The sequence below is a fragment of the Hydra vulgaris genome, chromosome 12, assembly GCF_038396675.1.
Source record: "Hydra vulgaris chromosome 12, alternate assembly HydraT2T_AEP".
NCBI classification, from domain to species: Eukaryota; Metazoa; Cnidaria; class Hydrozoa; order Anthoathecata; family Hydridae; genus Hydra; species Hydra vulgaris.
In genome coordinates, this window is record NC_088931.1 from 49,890,001 (window position 1) to 49,911,573 (window position 21,573).

Genomic DNA, 21,573 nt, shown 5'->3' on the forward strand with positions numbered 1-21,573 from the left:
ATATATATATTATAGAACTTTTATATGTTGTCCGAAAGTTTTTTCCATATTTTGTTGACAAAAAGTAAAAATTAAAATACAAGACCGGAATTTTTTTTTTATCAATTGATAGACTGCCTGCCCCAACCAAACCCTCAGTCGATGTAGCAGCACTCCCTTGCGAGTCAGGCTAAAAGATAGTAGATGTAGCAGCACTCCGTTGCGAATCAGGCTATTTGTCAGTCGATATAGCAGCTTTCCCTTGCGAGTGAGGCTACTTGTCAGTTGATGTAGCAGCTTTCCCTTGCGAGTCAGGCTATAAGATAGTTGATATAGCAACACGCCGCGCATGATTTACAGTAAAAAAAATAAAAATAAAAAAATTTTATAAAAAAAATTAAATATAAAAACATTTTATGAAAAAAAATAAAAATAAAAACATTGTTTATATTATTAAAAACATTCAGAATGTTTTTAAAAACATGATGGTCAATTAAATTTGCGTTTTTGTGGTTTTTTTAAAAAAGGATTAATTTGTAATTAAATTAATGGTATTGACTTTCGTCCAACAAGCAAATTTTGGACTAAAGTCAAAAGTAATTAAAAGTGACGTATGTGTTGGCGTAAGAATCATTTTTTTCCTTCCCTGCTTCCCAAATGCAACAAACTATATATATATATATATATATATATATATATATATATATATATATATATATATATATATATATATATATATATATATATATATATATATATATATATATATATATATAAATTTAATAAGAGCAAGATTATAATTGCTCTGTTCTTTTAAGAACATTGAGCACTATATTTTGTAGAACACGTTTTAAAATTGTTTAAATATATATATATATATATATATATATATATATATATATATATATATATACATATATATATATATATATATATATATATATATATATATATATATATATATATATATATATATATATATAATATATACATATATATATATACTTTCACTCTCTTGGGCATGCCTATATTAAATCACAGCGTAACTTGATGATTGTTTTGCTGTGGAACCAAACATGAATTAACCTATCTATAAGACAACTTACCCATATGGCAGTTGTCATTGACAACTTGCCCATATGGCAAGGAGCACAATCCTGTTGAAATATAAATTATCAGTAAAGCTTATCAGTAAAGCAGTCTCTGACTTGGGGAACCAAACATTTCTCCAACACCTCTTTATACTTTCTCTGGTTCATCATTCCTTCCACATTATATAGACAGCTTGTTCTATAGATAGATATTGCTCCCCATACCATGCATGATCTTAGAGGAGAACTTCATTGTTTTCTTAAGACACTCAGGCTTAAACTCCTCTCCAGATCTTTTTCTGACTGTCTGGACTCTATTATCCAACACAGCAATTATTGACTCATCTGAGAATACTACCTGAACAAAAAAATTCCTTTGGTATCAAGGTATCTTATAAAGATTTTCAGATTTTATACTTTATAATGTAGGTTATTTGTACCTTAAAATGCAGGTAAGATTTTTTAAAGAACTAAAAAGTTATATTCTAAATTATTCATATTACTTTTTAATTTTGTTTTCACAGTTAAAGTATATTAAAATGAGTCCAAAGTTTATCTTCGGTTAGGACCTAAAACAAAATATATAGCAGCTTCTTACAGAGACAAAATAGATTAAACAAAAACATTTTAGCAAATGCTATAGATTATTGTAAAAAAAAAACAACTGTCAAGGCTAAAAATCTGTTAAACAAGGGGGTTATAATGTTGATCCTAGAACTATAAATCACATTTTAGATAATGCTAAAATTGGTGAAAATAAAAACCATCTTTCAATTTTGACAAAGGATGAGGAGAATACAGTAGTATTGTATGCAAAAAATAAAAACAGATGTCAACAAGGTACTACAAAAAAAGAACTGTCCACAGTTTGCTGTGTAATATTATCAGAAAAAGTAATACCCAGCAAAATGGCACCAAAATTCACTGTGGAAAAGATTCCAAATTTGCTTATATCAACTACAGAACATGGAGTACAAAATTACAATTCTCTACTCGATTTCTAGAAATTCTTTTTAGTGTCTTTCATTATTGTTGTGAAAAACAAACTCGTCTTGTTGTTGGTCTGCCAGACACAACAGGTGTAGCACAAATGTTGGATCAAGTAAATCATAGTTTACACCACCATTATTGCCAACATAAATCTGAACTGTTTTCTGGGTTTATGGAAATATTAGGAGAGATATAGTCATCATGAACAACAAAAGAATCTTTAATCAAAGCAGCAAAATTAGTTTATATTGCAACAACTTTTGCTAATTTTTGATATTGGAGAAAGAGGTCTAAATGTTAACTGGATTCAAAATGATAAATTTGAACAAGCAGCAAGATGTATAACAACTATTCAGTCTTCTCAGATCCCAAAACAATGCTCTGTACAAAAAATCTAAATTGTTTCATTCCCTCACAATGTTAGAACAGGTTCTTGCAATGATTATAGAAAAAAACTTGAAAGTGCATATAGAGTTATCCATGATCTTACTGAACTTCCATTACCTATTGAAGAATGTAGTGGATTTGCTACCATATTTAAAGGTTACCCTAAAAGACACCTCTAAAAAAACCATAAAAGTAACTCAACAACATGGATCAATGGAGAGGGAAAAGTTCTTAGAAGTGGTAACTGAAAAAGAAGAAAAATAAAAAGAAAAAGAAAAAGCAAGTGAATAAAAAAATTGTACAATAATAAAAGAACAACTTATCAAATGAAAGATCAATGTGAATGTAAAGGAAGGTGCTGTATATTTGGCTACAAGCAGTGCCCTATTTGCAACAATGTATTAAAATCAGTTTGTAGCAAGCAATCCTGCAAAGTTAACAGTTCTAAACATAAAATGATAGAAGCTTCTGAACCAATCATCATTATCAACTATTGACATTTTTATGAACATTCTATTTCTTTTTCTGATTAAATTTGTGTTTTATTTGTTAATTTAAAACTTATTTGTTATTTGATAAATAATTCCTAAAATTAAAATTGACAATAAAGAAAGTATTTTAGAGGTTTTAAAATGTTTAGCGTTTTTGATCATAACTAGAACAGCAATAGGATTTAAATCTTAAATTCAAGCTGTAACTGTAGTCCTTGTACTACTGATCATTTTCTAATATAGTCTTTATAACTTCATTCTTTGTTTTAATCTGAATTTTATTTTTTAAGTGAAAATATGTGTTCTTATTTTTAGAAAAAATACAGAATATCATCAGTTGTCAGAGTATACTTGACATTTAATGGACTTACTGTTTTAAATTATATTCTTTTATGCCATGGTTACCTCCTTATATAATATAAACCTTATTCCAATTGATTTAAAAATATAAGAGACTAAAACTCAATTACCAGCATTTTAAGGTAAGCAAACATTCTAAGGTACAAATACCTATAGAATTTGAATAAAATCTTTGTTTTTCCATTTTTAATTTATTTGAAATATATTTAAGTTTTAAAATATGAAACAATTTAATTGGTGTGCAAAGAATTGCAATAGGAGCTATTTTTTTAAATGTAACAAATGAAAAAACTTAAAATAATTTTTCTGTAAAGTCAGCTGATTCACAAGTTTCACTGGATAATACTATTGGATTAATTTAAAAAAACTCTACAAATAAACTTTCAACAAAAGAAACATTGCTCAAAACACTAGATTGTATCAATAATGCTGTTAAACAAGCATTTTTTGATATTATTAAATAAGTGCTCAGTGTGGTTAAAGAACTGTAGTAAACAGTGTGGTCAAAGAACTCAATAATAAGAAAACAATAACTAAAAAGAAAACTAAAAACCAGTAGTAAAGAAAACAATAACTAAAAGAACAACTGAATTATCTGTAATATAAAAAAAAACTAGATGAAAAAGCAGCCAATAAAGTTATTCTAGAAAGAAAAAAAACTAGACGCAGCAGTTTAAAACAAAAAGTTTAAAACAAAAAGAAGAAACAAAAAGCTATTAAAACTAAACAAATTGGAAATGGTCTAAGAAATGTAAAGAAACAATAAGATGTCTACTATTCAAAACATTCAGTGTTTTCCTGTCGGGATCTGTAATCCCAATCATATCAATCATTTGTGTTATTACAGCAGAAGCCTTTGGAACAAAGCTACAAGCAGCAAATGAGTTGCATATGAAAAGTGTTTAAACTAGTTGTGGATTCCTTGTATTATCAGTTATCACTAAGACAATTGAATTTGTGTGCAAGGACTGCGAATAACTTTTATTAGTTTTAATTTCTGTAGCTTGATGTTTTAAACCAATATTTTTTAGGTACTACAACTTCTTTACATTAATTTTTTTAAATTATCAAACCTATACAGTACAGCTAGGGTTGCCATCTCTAAATGAATAAAAACTGCAATACTTTTAGTGGAAAAAACAGCATGGTTATAATAATTGAGGGGTTACAAATAATAATTTTTAGGGAACAAATTTAAGGGGTTACTAAACAATGTTTCAGCACTGTAATTGTTGCTATTTAAAATCACGCCTGCACAAGAGATAAAAATCTGCATTATTAAATAATAAAAAAGCACTACAAGTTTTTAATTTGATTAATGTGGATTAATGAGACTGCAACTCACCTGATATTAATAGCTGAGTTTTTTTAACTGATTACAAAAAATAATAGATATCTAATAAAAGATAAAATAATAGATCTAATAGATAGATAATGCCCACATTGTAACAACACAATGATATACACTTACATTGAAGTAAAAAAATTTTTTTACTTAACTTAAGTATAAATTTTACTTAACTTACTTAAATATAAATTGTTTATTTTTTTAAATTGAATGGTATTTTTAGGGATTCGATATGTACATTTGAAATTAAAAACGTGTTCCTTATTCCAAACAAAAACTTCACTTTTATAAATTAAAAAAAAAAAAATACTTTTATTATCAGTATACTTGTTCCCTAATATGGTTTGATTCAGTTTCAGTTTATATATATTTTTTATATATATATATATATATATTATTATTTATATATATATATATATATATATATATATATATATATTATTATGTATATATATATATATATTATATATATATATATATATATATATATATATATATATATATATATATATATGTATATACACAATGCTATGCACAAAAGTTTAATCAAGAGTTTTTCATAGTTGTGTGCTAGTTTTTCTAACATTAAAGTTTAACGGATATAGATTTTAAGTTTGTTTTTTTTCATTTTGCTATTTATGTTTGTATCGATAAAATAAACAAAAAAAAATATTCACACATACACTACTTTTTTTTTTGTTTAACATCATTGTTTCCAACAAGGCTGCAAACAACCACTATTAGAGTTGAAAGTTACTGGAAGAGAAAAGATGAAGATTGTAGAACAAGATAACGATTGACAGACGTCTTAAAGGATTGCAAATTATATGAATCAGGAAAGCAAGATAAAGGAAGCAAATTCCAAAGAACTGATGTTCGACAAAAAAAAATAGACAAATAAGAGTTTTTTGAGCATTTAGGAACAGTCACATAAAAAGGATGAGACTTAATTGAATGACGAGTAACACAATAATAAATTTTAGTAGATGGCACAAGAGGTGCAAGCTCTTTAGAGCAGTGCCCATTAGAGTATTTGTCGAAAAGAGAAAAAGAAGCAACATTACGAATATGTGATAATGGTTGGAGGTTGGCTGCAAGAGCAGCTCCAACTATATTTACAATGCGTTTTTGCACCTTGTCTAAAAGAGAAAGGGCATTGTTAGAAGATACGCCAGAGATATGGCAACAGTATTCTATACAAGGACAGATTGGAGATTTATAGAGATAGAAAATAGAATCCGAAGTAAGAAAGTGTTGAGTTTGATAAAGAGATTACCTTAGCATATACTAATTTTGCAACTGATTTGATATACGGTTTCCAAGAAAGATCGGAAGTAAGAGTTAATCTTAGAAGATAAAGGGTAGATGACTCATTGAGCACATTGCCATTCATAAATATTGGAAGATCTAAATTATTGCAATAATGATTATATAAAAAATAATGAGTTAAAGTTCACCAGCCACTGTGAGCCCCATGCTATAGCAGAAGAGATCCTTTTCAAGCTCAAATGCCTCCTCCAAGCAATCAGAGAGTGTTGGTTTCTTATCATGACAAGAATAAATGGTAGTATCATCAGCGAACAATGCCACCTTAGATGTAAGAATATCCCGAAGATCAATAATGTAAATTAAAAAGAGTATAAGGCCAAGGATAGAACCTTGAGGAACCCCTGAAGTTACAGAATATGAAGAAGAGTGCTGTCCATCGAGGACAACTTTTATACTACTGTTGGAATGAAAGGATTCAATAATCTTAAAGATGTTACCAGATACACTATAAGAAGAAAGCTTATGGAGAAGACCAGCATGCCAATCAAAAGCTTTAGAAATGTCAAGAGCAATGACCTTAACCTCTCCACCTTTACCTAATGCAAGATAAAACCTATCGGTTATTACTGTAAGCAAATCAGCTGTAGAACGAAAAGATTGAAATCCATATTGATGATCAGAAAGTAAGTTATTAGATTCAAGATGAGAGATTAAGTGGTTGTTAATTAAAGATTCAAAAACCTTGCTTTATTTGCGCTAATTAAAGATTCAAAAAAGTTGCAGTGATGTTGAGGTCATCCCCTGTAGCACTGCTCAAATTTTTGTTTAATTCTGAGGTTGTGAGAGGTGCATAATTATATTTTAAACATAAAAAAGTAATAATAATAAATAAAAAGCCTCCTCAGGTGTAGTGGCTCCATAACTTTTTTTTGTGTGACGGAGGGGGGGTAAGGTTAAATGCTGTTAAAAATAAGGTAAAGCAACTTCATACAACTTTATAAGATAATAAACTGTAAACACAAATGTACTGACATCACATATTTTATAAATTTGATAATTGTTTACAATAATTAAGTCAAAATTAGATTAACCTGACAAATAATCATCACCAAGTAAAGTAATGGATATGTCTTGTGTCATATTTAAAAACCATACCAAACATTTTAGGTTAATTTCTGATGTTCGAAACGGGCGAAGAAAGATTCTTTGAGATACTGTAAATACCTGGAATAACAAAATAAAGACATTTTATTAGGAGTTTCAGTTAATATAAAATTACTAATAATGTTTATGTTCAAAAATATTTGTAAACATGATTTCTTTAATCTAGGTATGTTATAGAGATTGTTATTATATATGAAAGAAAAAAGAAATCCAAGAACAGTGATTTCACTTTTAGACATAACTTTGATTAACTTGATAATAATGTATATTGAACTTATACTGGTACCCTTTCTAATTACATTCTTAGCATGATGACTATTGTAAGCTTTTAGAACTGTCTTTTTTTAAAAAAAAACATTTAAACTGTATGTGTAGAATCTAAATTGTATTGCAAATCAATCTTTTATAAAAATAATATCTGAATTCAGTAATTTCTTTGCTGTTGTCTATTTACTTAACCATAAAATATGAAAAATTTGCAATAGTATATTATAAACTAACATAAATAAGGTAAGGTGTCACTCGTATTGTTAAAAACTAGTCAATGAAACATAGAAAGAATTTAAAAGAAGAGGAAAAAAAACAATAAACAAAGAAAACTAACATAAAAACAAGAGGGAAAAAAAAAGGAAAGAAAAGAAAATAAAGCACTAATAAATAAAGATAATATTAATAATTATAATATTATTAATAGCAATAACAAGAATATTAAAAATACTATTAATAATAATAATAACAATATGAAAAAAAAACATTACAAATAATAACAATAGTATGATAACTTTAATAAAAATTACAACTAATGATAAAAACTATAGTAAAAATAATTATAGCAAATTTTATAACTATGACATAAAATAAAAAATAAACATAACAATTGCAAAAATTATGACCATAACCATAAAACTATTACTACAATGGAATCACATCACTATCATTATAAATAATATTATCAAAACAAAGAAAAATTAATGATAATAATAATAGTAAAAAGTTAAAAAAAAAGGATAGTATAAAATAAAAGTGATAATTTTATAAAATAGTTTTATAAATACAGTAATATAAAAAAAAGCAATAATAAAAGATAAAACTAATTTTCATTAGATACTCAAATAAAAATTTCTTAATTTAGTTTGGAGTGAGAAGTAGAATGTTAGTAATAAAAAGGTATTTAATTAAAAAAAAAATTTTATTAATGGTATTATTTGGTTCCAGTGAGAAACACATTGACATTTAACAGAGAGCTTTCCATATTTGATAGTGTTGAAAAAGGAAGTGTTCAGTATTTCAAATGTAATATTTATGTGTAATAAAAAAACTATTAAACAAATTTGGTAGTTAATTTTAAAAATAGTCAAACACAACGAGACAATTATAAAGCTTGAATAGATCTTGAAATTTTAGAATTTTTAATTCAGAAAACCTATTTTAGATACTAGATTGTAAAGGAGAAGATGTCATAATTCTTATGGAAGTGCATTGTAAACTGTTTATACAATTTAATAGAAAACTACCTTTTTGACCCCAAACAGTGCAACAATAACTTAGATGGAAATAGAACAAGGAATAGTAAATTGATATTAGAATATCTGAGAAGAATATCTTATAACATTGAGTCGCATTAATGAAAACATACTATTGGCGTGCACCATGATAGGTTTTTGTCAAGAAATATCCCTGAGATATTTTATATATTTAGATAAAAAAAGTCTTTTACTGTTTTTAATTTTCACATTATCATTATTGATCTTTTTTTTTTTGAAGGGTAAAAAATAATAAATTCAGTTTTATTGATATTTAGAAAAATTTACAGTTACTATTTAACCAATGACACAAATAATGGAGATCTGAATTAACTTTTTTATAAAGCTGCTTGAGTGATTTATTTATGCATAGAAGATTAGTGTCCTCAGCAAAATGATGAACAATCAAACTATTTTTAGAATGAGGCAGATTGTTAATATATATTAAAAACAGTAAAAGCCCTAGAATAGAACCTTTGGGACACCATATTTAATAACTTTTAATATATAATGAAGACCAATCATTAGCAATACCATGTATACCATAGTGATCATAGACAATTTTTTCAATTAAAATCTTGTGATCAACTGTATCAAATGCTTTTTGGAGATCGATAAAGATGCCACAAGCAAAAGAACCATTATCAATCGAACCACAAATCATTTCAGTAATGCTAATAAGTGCATGGGAAGTAGAATGTTTTAAAATCCAAACTGGCTGCCATAGAGACACTTAGAATCATTAAGAAAGTGGTAGATACAAGAATATATTAATTTTCAAAAGTTTTACTTATATTTGATAATAATGATATTATGAAAATAATGATATTGGTCTATAGTTATTGCAGTCAAATTTCCAGTTCATTTTATGGATTGGTTTAACAGATTCAGTTTTTTAAATATTAGGGAATATACCAATAGCAAATGAGAGATGAAATAATTTAGAAAGTATTGAAGAAATATAATTAGCAAGAAATTTTAGAATAAAGGATGGAATGTTGTTCTAAGAATTCTGGCTCTATCTTTTTAGATAATGTCAAACTTGAAGTAGCTTATTAATAATTACAATAAAAACATTTTAAAATTTTAGATGATGGTCAACTACGATTTCTTAAAAACAATTTTTTGCCTAAAATCAATGACAGTACCTTTATAAAACAAAACTTTTTTTTTATTTTTGAGATTAATAAAATTTGTTTTATTTTTAAGGGATGGAGCCTGGAGGTGGAGTCTGGAGTCCCAAACAGCATACATTCCAATTTTCACTAAATACAGATAATCACTAAACCATATACTTTTATTACTTTTTTTCTTAGCTTTTTTTTAAAAAGAAGTAAAATTAAATGTTTAATTCTGAATGTCTAATGTCAAATGCTTTTTTCATGCTAATAAAAATTGTACCAACAATCTTTTTAAAGTCGATTTCTTTCATGATGTTGTCTGCACATAAATTCAACACAAGTTTTTTTTTTTGTAATTTTAAATTAGTTTGTTTATAAAATTTTTAAATAAGTTAAGTTTTTATTAAATAAAAACTTAACTTATTTTAAAATTTTTGGTGACCCAGCAACTATGTAAAGCTTCTTTTTATAGCCCCAGCAACTACTTTTAGATAACTGAGACACTGCTTGTTTTTTTTTTTTTGAGCCATAGATACATCTGAAGCACAACACTTCTTTAAAAACCCAAGGGAAAAACTGATTTTTCTATCCATTTGTACTCATAACCGCAGCAGGTCTCCTAGGTGAGCAGCCTCTGGTCCATTAGGGCTACACCATCTTACAGAAAACAAGTCAACGAGAGCAAATGGCATCTATCCTCAGGTCATAATCAAATGTTCTGTAGCTTTCATTTTACCAGTTGCACTCACTTTTAAATGCTAAATCAACACTAATTTTGCCAAATCCTATGACAAGGTATTGAAAAAACATCTACTTCACAAGTTACAAGCATATGGCATCAGAGGCAGAATAATACTCTCGATAGAAGCAAGCTAATTGGACACTAACAAAGAGTAGCCATTTATAAACACACCTCAGTGTAGAAATATATTTAGTCAGGTGTATCACAAGACTGGGTACTATGTCCTCTATTACTCATCTTTTTCATCAAAGACCTTCCAGGTAGCATTACTATTATATTTCTCTATTGTTCATCTTCAAAAAAATTAAATATTCACTAGAATTAGGCAATATTATATATATTTTATATAATTTTAAGATATTTGGGTAAATGTCAGATATCTTTAGTTGGCAGATATTTTTGGACATTGTTGCTGTGTAACTCTTGTGTGTCCATTTCTTTGCAAAGACTTTTAAATCAAAGAAATTTTTAAGCAAAATCATTTTAAGTTAAACTGTGATACTGCCTGAATTTGCTGAGAGAAATTTGATACGTTCTAAACTATACACATTGTAAAAATTCTTTAGATTTAGACATTTGAATTTTTAAACAACTTTTGTTGCATCTTTGTTCAATATATTTATCGCAAGCTTGTTGTAATAATTCTTTTTTGCAACTTATAAAGCAATTTTAAAGCAAAGTCAGGGGGTATCATTTTCCAGTTCCTGCAAAATAGTTTAATAGTCTTTTTTATATTTTTATTTTGAAGTTTAAAAATTTTAATATAACTTAAAGAAACAATCATGTCTAAAGAACTTTTTTTTTTCTGCAGCCCAGAAATTTCCTTGTTTAACTTATCATAACAAAGTTCTATTGAGATACCAAGGTAAAGAAGACTTAAGAAAGGTAATTCATTTACAAGAGGTAGTTCTATAAACTGAATAAGTCTTTCAATTGAATCTCTTCTAACTGAAATCACAAAGACAAAGAAAATTGGTCTACTTAACTAACAGCTATATTGTGTTCTATTATATTAGCCAAATAACTTGCAATCTTTACATATAAAAACAGTTTTATATATATATATATATATATATATATATATATATATATATATATATATATATATATATATATATATATATATATATATATATATATATATATTAGGGTGTCCCAAAAAACAACATTTTTGAAAATAATCTACTCTTACCCCCTAAATATGTTTTATTTAATACAAAAACACTAGGTTTAAAATTTTTTTAAATAAAATATATTTTAAGGGGTCCCTCAAGACCCTCAAATATTTAATGGGTCCCTAATATTTAAAAAAAAAAGTTTTTTAAAAATATGTCAACCTGGTATTCAAATGAAGCGAAATTAAATAAAAATTTCAAAAATAATATTTATTTAAAAAAAAATTGTTATTTTTTGTTTTATTACATAAAAAATTGTTTTTTAACAAAAAATGAAAAAAAATGCATTTTTTATGTGTTTTTTATGATAATTATGATAAATAAGTTAAAATTTTTTCAAAATATATATTTATATATATTAAATTAGTAAAAACACTTATTTAATTTTTAGTTGTCTTCTACAAGTTGTTTCGCCATCATTAGGCTCATCTGGATGTTTCCTGATGAACCTATTTATGGCGAAACAACTTGTGAAAGATAACTAAAAATTAGATAAGTGTTTCTACTAATTTATTATTGCTCTGTTCTTTAAGAACATTGAGCACTCTCTTTGTAGAATTATATATATATATATATATATATATATATATATATATATATATATATAATTCTACAATATATATATTTCTATATATAGGGTGTCCCAAAAAATAACATTTTTGAAAATAATCTGCTCTCACCCCCTAAATGTGTTCTATCTCATACAAAAACACTGGGTTAAAAATTTTTTTGAATAAAAAATATTTTAAGGGGTCCCCCAAGAGTAGAGTTGCAAAAAAAACGCGTTTTTTTCCTCTTGTGTTTTTTTGGGTCAAAAAAACGTGTTTTTTTGGGTTTTTTGGTGTTTTTTTAGTTTTTTTGACTTTTTAAACAAGTTTTTTATTTTTCTTGGTAAATAATTTGGAAGAGTTTTTGTTTTATTCTGTCTATTTATAGTATATGATCATTATAATCACAAATATAATGTATCAACACCAATTTAAAGTTAATGTTTTAATAAAAAATTTAAAGAGCTATTTATCAAGTGTATTTATTAGGCGGTTTAGTATTAAGTTAGTTATAAATCTAGGTATATTGTATGAGAATGTTTATTTGTCATGTTTTACTTCTTAAATATTGCTGTACATCCTAAATATTACACTCATTATATACAGAAACTATACTTGTCCATGACAAAATAACCATTTTTCATAATTTAAATATACTAATATACAATATGATGCTTATTTTATATCAAACTTCAAATCTTTAAAGAAATAGACAACCCTAATATTTATTATGTAATAATTTAGCTTTACATTGTTTGTTACATATTTTGAATTATATTGCCAGTAACCCCTTATAAAAAAAACTTTATTTAAATTACATATTCTAATATTTTTGAATAATAATGTTTTATTAGTTTTAATTCGTTATTAATTTAGTGCTAAGTAGTGTAGCACTGTGTAGTGTAGTATATACTCAATTAAAAAAAGGATAAATATTTAAGCAAAAAAATTCAATAATTTAGTAATTTTAACATGTATTTAAACTATAAGATATTCTAATTAGGTGTGCTTTCTGAGTTCGAGTCTTCCTGCCCTAGACTACCTTCATCTAATGATTCATAAACAAAGTCACTGTCACTTTCTATATTAACTGCTTCAGACTCTGACCAAGGCATTGAAGTGCTAGGAGCTTTATTCACACTTGCATTATTAATTTGAGGAGTAGTTATGCTTGTACCATTTTCATAACTGGTGTTTTCAACATTTTCAAGTTTTTTAAATTTTGTGAAATGAAAACTAGTTTTCCAGCCCTTTCAGTCGTTAAGTGATTTCTTTTTGCACTATGAATGTTAGAATAAGTGCTAAAACTTCTCTCACATACTGCACTTGAAGCTAATAGCTGAAGAATTCTAGACAAACTTTTAATAGTTCAGTAAAGGAACACAACTCTTTCCACCAATTTATGGGTTGAGTTATTCTACCTGCAATCCAAATAAAAGGTTTTGAAAAAATACCACCATTTGATTGGTAATTAGCCAAGTCAAACATCATAATTTCTTTGTTTACTTCAGGCATACTTGCAGCAATGTTGTGTATTGCCTCACATGTATCAATCTATAAAAAGATTTTTCTTTCAATAATTTTACAATTAGTTTATTAATTTAAATAGTATTTTCAAATTTGAAAATAGTATTTAATATTATTCAAATTTTTTCCAAAATTTTACTTTTAATGCCCAAGCCATTTTAGCTTTGGGCATTAAAAGTAAAACTTGGTTTTAAGAATCATATATGAATTATGTAAATACCTTTTGTTCTCCAGTCAAGACTCTGCCTTGAAATTTGGGATCTAGTATATTGGCAGCCAAGTGAATTTCTGTTACACAAAAATCTTTTCTTTTCTTGAAGATTTTTTTGGTTTCTTCTTCTTTCTTTTTTGAGAATAGGCTAACTGTTAAGTTTTTAGAGTAAAGTAATTTATGAAATCTATTTTTATGATTGTATAATAAAATTAGTTACATAGTTCAATTTTTTTTGTAATATACATTATATTTATACTTTTAGTTGTATTACCTAGTTCGCACAGGTAGTTTCCAGGAAATGCATGTTACTACACCAGCTGATTTTTTTTGTATATCTCTAAATGCTGCAACAGATAAATGAGAATTTTTTATCTCTTTAACAATATCAGTTACTTGTGACATCAAAACACTTAATGTTGTCAATTTAAAAAAATCTGTGAACAGTAAATTTAAACCATGTGAAATGCATCCATAGCAATGAAGATGGGGATAACAATCTTTTAGACGAGTTTATGCATTTTTCATATTTGCAGCATTGTCAGTCACAATGCCCAAAACTTTATTAGGATTAATTTCTTCTAAAACTTTCTTTATTTCGTTTGCCATATCTTCACCAGAATGGCTTAATGTTCCAACAATACAGTTTAGGATATATTATATACTGTACTATATAAGTATTATAAACCTATTTACTGATATATTATTTCTGCTTACTGAAATGGTTTTCAGTGTTGTTTGTTATAAATTTAATATCAAAATTATTTATAAAATAATATGCATATCTTAAAAGTCTACCAGTCTGTTAAGTAAATCATTTTCTATTTTATGTGGAGTGACGATCCACTAGAATATATTACTCTGGCTAGGTGTGTATCAATCAGTTCCTGTAAAAGATAATGTCATATTGGTACATCAGCCAATCATGAAACAAATCTTAAATCTATGCCTCATGAACTTTTAATAAGCTAGTTACCATATCAGTCAATTCTTCAAATAAATCTTAAAATTTAAAAATACAATACACACCTTTTCAGTTTTTGTCATGCTGTCAAACACGGAACTTGTTGTTTTTCTTCTTGAAATTGATTTAGAAGAGAATGTTCCAAAAGAATCAGATCGTGGATTTTTTGCTTTTGGTTCAGCATCTCCAGAAGAGACTTGCTGTTTTTGACTATAAACTAATTTATTTGCATATAGACTTTTTATTTCTTTAGGACATTTTCAACATTTTTCAATATGCTTAGTCATTTGAGTTCTGTTTTTAGACATAATGTTAAAGCAAAAGGAACATTTAACTCTTTCCATTTTGCTAATTTGTTTCATGGATATAAATAAATTGGCAACTATGGTTTTATTTCTCCCTCTTGTATGGCCTGCTTTACTCATTTTTAAAACTAAAATTTACTATGTTATGCAAAATATCTAAAATTTAAATATAATTAAATAGAGAACATAATTGATTATTAAAAAGAGCTTTTAAAACTGCTTATAACTTTTTATTTGCAACTCAAAACCTTATAAGTACAGTAAATTAATAATAATAATAATAATAATAATAATAATAATATATATATATATATATATATCAAATATTAAATAAAATTAAGTAAATGTATTTAAGTATAATAAATTTAGATAAAAGGTGTTTATTGTGTCAATATATAACAATAAAGTCAATATAAATTAAATAGAGGAAGATAAAGTTAACTAATAATTTTTTATACAGGACTGCTATAACCGTGTTAACCTAAGCATTAACAATAAAATCTTTAAACATACCAAAAGAAAAAGAATTTTAGTCAAATTCAACCTTTGTTTTCCTATATAAATCTGAAATTAAAATGTGTTTAATAATATTGCCATTAAAGTTAAATTTAGTAGCATTAAATGATGAATTTTTAAATATTTTCCAAAAAAACCAAAAAAACGGACCCCTGCGTTTTTTTTCCAAAAAAAACCCAAAAAAACGCGTCACATCTCTACCCAAGAGCCTCTAATATTTAATGGGTCCCTAATATTTTCATAAAAAAAGTTTTTCAAAAATATTTCAACCTGGTACTCAAATGAAGCGAAATTATATAAAAATTTCAAAAATAATATTTATTTAAAAAAAAATTGTTATTTATGGTTTTACTACATTAAAAATTACTATTTTTAACAAAAAATGAAAAAATGCATTTTTTAAGATAATTTTGTTTAAAATTTTTTTAAAAAGTTAAAATTTTTTCAAAATGAATATTATTTTTGAAATTTTTACTTACTCTGTGACACCATGCCATGACGGGACTTTCTCCCATAAACTTTACAGCTCGCAGCGCTAACGTCTTTAATTGTTCTCTCTACTGCCTGTGAATGACATGGAACATCAGGCAGTAATATTGGATGTGTGTAAGTAAGTTGATCATTTGAAAGGTGTGATAGCATCAGAGGAGATGTAACATTACTCTGGTCCCAGTCAATCATGTTAATGAACGATGTCGCAGCCAGATTTAATGTTGTATCCTTATCAAAGACGCGAACTGGTATGTTACTATTAGTCTGCTTCTCTCTTGCTCTTATTATTTGTTCTACTGAAAAACAACAAATTTCCATATCACTATCACTAACTGCAGCTAACAGAATGTTTTCAGCATGCGCAAAGTAGCAGTTATTTTCAAAAACAGGACGAACCACAGCCTGATCCAATGCATCAAGTTCCTGAAACAACTGAACTAAGTAAAAGAAATTGTTAGCACCATTTTGGCAAGAAGAATTTGATTTGATTTTGAACCAAGAGGGTCCGTAAAAGTTCAAAATGAAATGCGTTACTCTTCTGAGAGGTTCAGATGCCACCTCTCTAGACATTAAGAGACTCAAAATCCTGTTGGCTTTCGTCAACCACTGAGCATGACTTATATTTCCAGGTAAACTCTTCTCGAGGAAATCAATATCTGTAGAAGCCTGACATCCACACTGTACTGCTAGACATGCTTTCAAAAAGTACAGTTGGTCTGTGCTAAGATCCTTCTTGACAGCTTCATCATAATCAGTCACCTTACCAGTAATTGGCAAATAATTAATGACAGGCAATTCATTTGGATCATATTCTAGAGCTGAGCTAATTGTACCTGTCGATGTGGAAGGTCCTGTATTTCGAGCAAAATCCACGCCTGCCAAAAACCTTCTAAATGGCAGCTTTTTACAGTGTAGAAGGCATACCAACCACTCTAATGGTCTACCACTCTAATGGTCTTCTCCAATTTTCTTATGATTCCGTTGCTTTTACCTGTACTATTATTTGTGCCATCAAACACAACACCTTGAATGCTTTCTACGGAGTTTGTCTCTATAATAACTGACATTAACTCCTTTGTTATATCAGCAGCTGTACTACTTTCAGGAACTACATGATCGATGTATATGTTTCCTGGATTCGAGACAATACTATAGTGTTCTTCTTTTTTACTTCTTCTACAAGTAAAACTCTCAACTAATGTAACGTCTTGTTTTCCATCAAAGCCTATACAGCACAATTCCTTATTGCTCTGCATATGTTCTTCAACCAGAGTATCTCTCCAGAAATTCCTTTGTCGACATAGCTTTGAAGGATCAAGAATTGTTGCTGAAGACAACATACTGAGGTCTTTTAAAACAGCATTAACAATAAGACATGTATTTCTGTTGCTAATTTTGCATCGATCAACTGCTTTACATAATTCCTTGTACTTGTTTCTGTTCTGCACTGATACTGTCTCTTCCTCTGATGTATAATTACTTTCAGATGTGTTACGCTCATCCTCATCAATATCTTCCTCAGTTTCATATTCAACCTCTTTTGACTGTGCTTCATCACACACTGATTTCATAAATTTGCATTTTTGTCTCTTTTCCAGTGTTGCTGTCGTTTCTTTTTCTACTCCACCAATTATCATATTTCTAACAGTTTTCTGGTCAACCCAGAAATCCCACTCTATCAATGGAATTTTATTTGGCAGTGGGCACATGCATAAGTTCCTATCTCTAATGCCCGAATCAAAGCATTTGCAGGTACAAATGTCAAATAACTGCTTAAAAGAATTCAACTTCTCAGTGAACGTGTCTGATGTTCTTTTTGCATCTGAATATTTTTCAAATGTATGTACTTTATCCATAAGTCTTCTAATCCTAATGATTGTGCTATTCATTTCTATTGTGGGAATACTTGCTTTTGAATAAACACATTTCACTCTGTCTGCTAAAATTGAATATCTTTCTTGCAAGCTAATTTCTAATACTGTTTTCCGATTATAATAGAATGCCTTAATAACGTCTTCATATGATGGGATTTGATTTTCAGGAAGATCAACTAACTGTCCAAACAATGGATGTTTAGTTGCACTTCGTGTACACATACTATCCATATTTAATATAATTTGTCTAAAATAATAAAAAAAAACTACAACAAGTTATGTTTACAATAAATAAAAGCTGTTAAAACAATTTTTCATAAGAATTTAGTCAATAAATATTCCAATATTTATACAGACCATAATATGTTTAGCCCTCTCATAAATAGGCCTACTGTAGTATACATCTATATTAGCCTACTTGAATTTTACTATAGATCTGTTATTGCAAAGAAGAAAATAAAATTACAAAATAATATATTAGATATTTTGCTTGTTTCTAAAAAATCCAGCACATGGTTTGTTGCTAATGTTGGTGACGTCACATGTAAATAACGTTATAAAATTTATTCCATTTCTTTTTTAGCACTTGTAGTTAGGTGCTAAATCATTTGCCAATGCATTTTAGTCAATGATTTATAGTTGGTATGTATTTAGATTGTACCAAGGAAATGAACAACAATATATATACATATATATATATATTAGGGTGGGTCGAATTTTTTTATCTTTCCTGTACATGAACAACTTTTTGTTCATGTACAGGAAAGATAAAAAAATTCGACCCACCCTAATATATATATATATATATATATATATATATATATATATATATATATATATATATATATATATATATATATATATATTTATATATATATATATATATATATATATATATATATATATATATATATATATAACTCTAGTTTATCTATTAAGCACTCTATTAATTATAAAATATTATACATGATAATACAAAGATATTAATCATTAATATATATATATATTAATGATAATAATATATATGTATATATATATTATTATCATTAATATATATATATATATATATATATATATATATATATTAATGATAATAATAATAATAATTAATACATTAATCTGATTTCATAATATTGGTATTAAAATTTACATACTATATTTAAAGTTTTTGTTATCATTCATAGTTTGATATGCTTAAATCATTTATGTATCTTCATTAATTACTTACGGTATTATCAAACAAACTGTTGTCTTTGTACATAACAACTTTATTGCTGACATAATACTGGATACAAAACCTTAACAAACTATCAATTTTGTCAAACTTCATTCCTGCAATAAATAATGATTTATTCATTTGAATACTTAAAAAATCATCAGCCATAAACTGGTACAGTCCAAGCACTGGTTTTTCTATAACAAATAAATATAAAAAGTAAAAAATAATAACTTTTTATAAAAATATTGAATAACCAAATTTTTTAATATACTTGGCACAATAATCCATAGGGGCTTGTTATAAATGGAAATATTATTATGTAAATAAACTAAATAAATTTGTTCATAGTTAGCTACAATTGTATATATGTAATAAAATTATTTATTAGATATAATTATAGTAATAATATAAAAATAATAAAAATTATTTATTAAATATAATTATATCGATAATATTTAACTGATAAAATTATTTATCACTATAATTATACTATAACTATATTAATAATATATAAACAACAAAATTCTTTATTAAATTTTTTACATTTTTTTTACAATTTATTACATTTTTCAATTTCAACTTCAAACTTTACAAAAATTTATGTATCTATATGAGGGCTTAGTAAAGGCAAGTTTAAATTTGATTTAATTAAACTTCAGAACAATATGGCAATAAGTATTACCAAAACTGAAAATAAAGACTAAATTAACACAAAAAGTAAATTTTATTTATATATAATTGTTAAACTAATAATTATAATAAGAATAATTTTGTGAAAAAAAATTAACATTAAAAAAAAAATTAGTCAGGTCAGGTTATCCTGCTACTGGTAACATGTAACCCAGTATAATCTGCTTCATGTCCTGCTGCCTTGTATGATATGATTTTTTAGGCAAAGGCAAAGAGATATGATTTTTTAGGCAAAGAGAAGCCAATTCCAACTTAAAACACTCTTTTGTCTTGTAAAAGGCATCCTCGCCAAAGACTTAGAGGTAAACAGCTTTTATTTGTTGACCAGCCTCACTCCTCCTCTTAATCTATTAGACTGGTGTAGATGTATTTATAATACATTGTTTCCAGTTTAGGAAATGCTGAATGCTAGATCTCCTTGACTCAATGCATGGGCTTTCCTTGTGTCTCTGTTTTTGTTACTAGGCAACTCATTTTATTATCTCCTAATGAGGGTACAGATCTAAAACTAAGTACTAACAGCACCATGCTGCGCATAGATGGTGTCCCTGTTCGTACTTTTGGTGTGCATTGTCAAGGCCACATTTGCACCCCTTTGCTATGGCTAAGGATTTATTAATAGTAATGAGGCAATTGCTTGGACTACAAAATAGTTTACTGAGTACTATCTGTGCTTTGATTCAAGTTCTTTTACACAAAAAACCAAGGGCAAATCTGTTATTCCACCTCTTTTGTATGGTTCAGATTTTGTCACCTCACCTAAAGACAAGGCTAAATTGTTTGCTAAAAACTTCTCATCTCTTGATTCAACAAGTTGTGTTCTACTTAACACAGCCAACAAAGAGGTTAATCCATTGCCTGACTTTTATATTACTCCAGCGTCTGTATCCAAAGTAACTTCATGCTTAGACTCTTCCAAAGCTTGTGGACAGGACAAAATACCTTTTATAGTCTTGTACAAGTGCTCTCTGGAGCTGTTGCCTATACTTTCAAAACTATTTAACAAGTGCTTATTAGAGTCTTGTTTTCCATCCTGCGAGAAAGCAGCATCTGTTATCCCTATTCTCTAAAATTCTGGAAGATCTGACTCATCTAACTACTATTCCATTAGTCTTCTTTTTATCATAAGCAAGGCTTTTGAGTCTTTAATTAACAAACACTTAATCTCTCTTGAATCTAATAACTTACTTTCTGATCATCAATACGGATTTCGATCTTCTCGTTCTACTGCTGATTTGTTAAGGGTAATAACTGATAGGTTTTATCGTGCATTAGATAGATGTGGAGAGGCTAAGGCTATCGCTCTCAACATTTCTAAAGCTTTTGATAAAGTTTGGCATACTGGTCTTTTCCATAAGCTTTCTTCTTTAAGGAAGGATTATTGAATCCTTCCTTAATAATCGTAGAATAAAAGTTGTCCTCAATGGACAGCACTCTTCTTCATAAAACGTAACTTCAGGGATTCCTCAAGGCTCTATCCTTGGCCATATACTCTTGTTAATTTACATTAACGATCTTCCAGAAATTCTCACATCTAAGGTGGCATTGTTTGCTGATGATACTATCACTTATTCTTGTCTTGATAAG

At 27.2% G+C, this 21,573-nt stretch overlaps 1 protein-coding gene across 3 annotated transcripts in view; it reads right to left on the minus strand.

Annotated features, from left to right (window-relative positions):
* LOC101238067 (uncharacterized) overlaps positions 1-21,573 on the minus strand; it is a 174,156-nt gene that overhangs the window by 123,514 nt on the left and 29,069 nt on the right. For 2 of the 3 annotated variants that reach the window (XM_065813576.1, XM_065813577.1), the window contains exons 6-7: positions 19,306-19,490; positions 7,007-7,139 (exon numbers count right to left, since the gene is read on the minus strand). In XM_065813576.1, the coding sequence (XP_065669648.1) occupies positions 7,007-7,139; positions 19,306-19,490 (318 nt within the window). Of the gene's footprint in view, positions 1-7,006; positions 7,140-16,190; positions 17,185-19,305; positions 19,491-21,573 lie in introns of those variants that run through there. The other variant, XM_065813578.1, reaches the window with a different exon arrangement.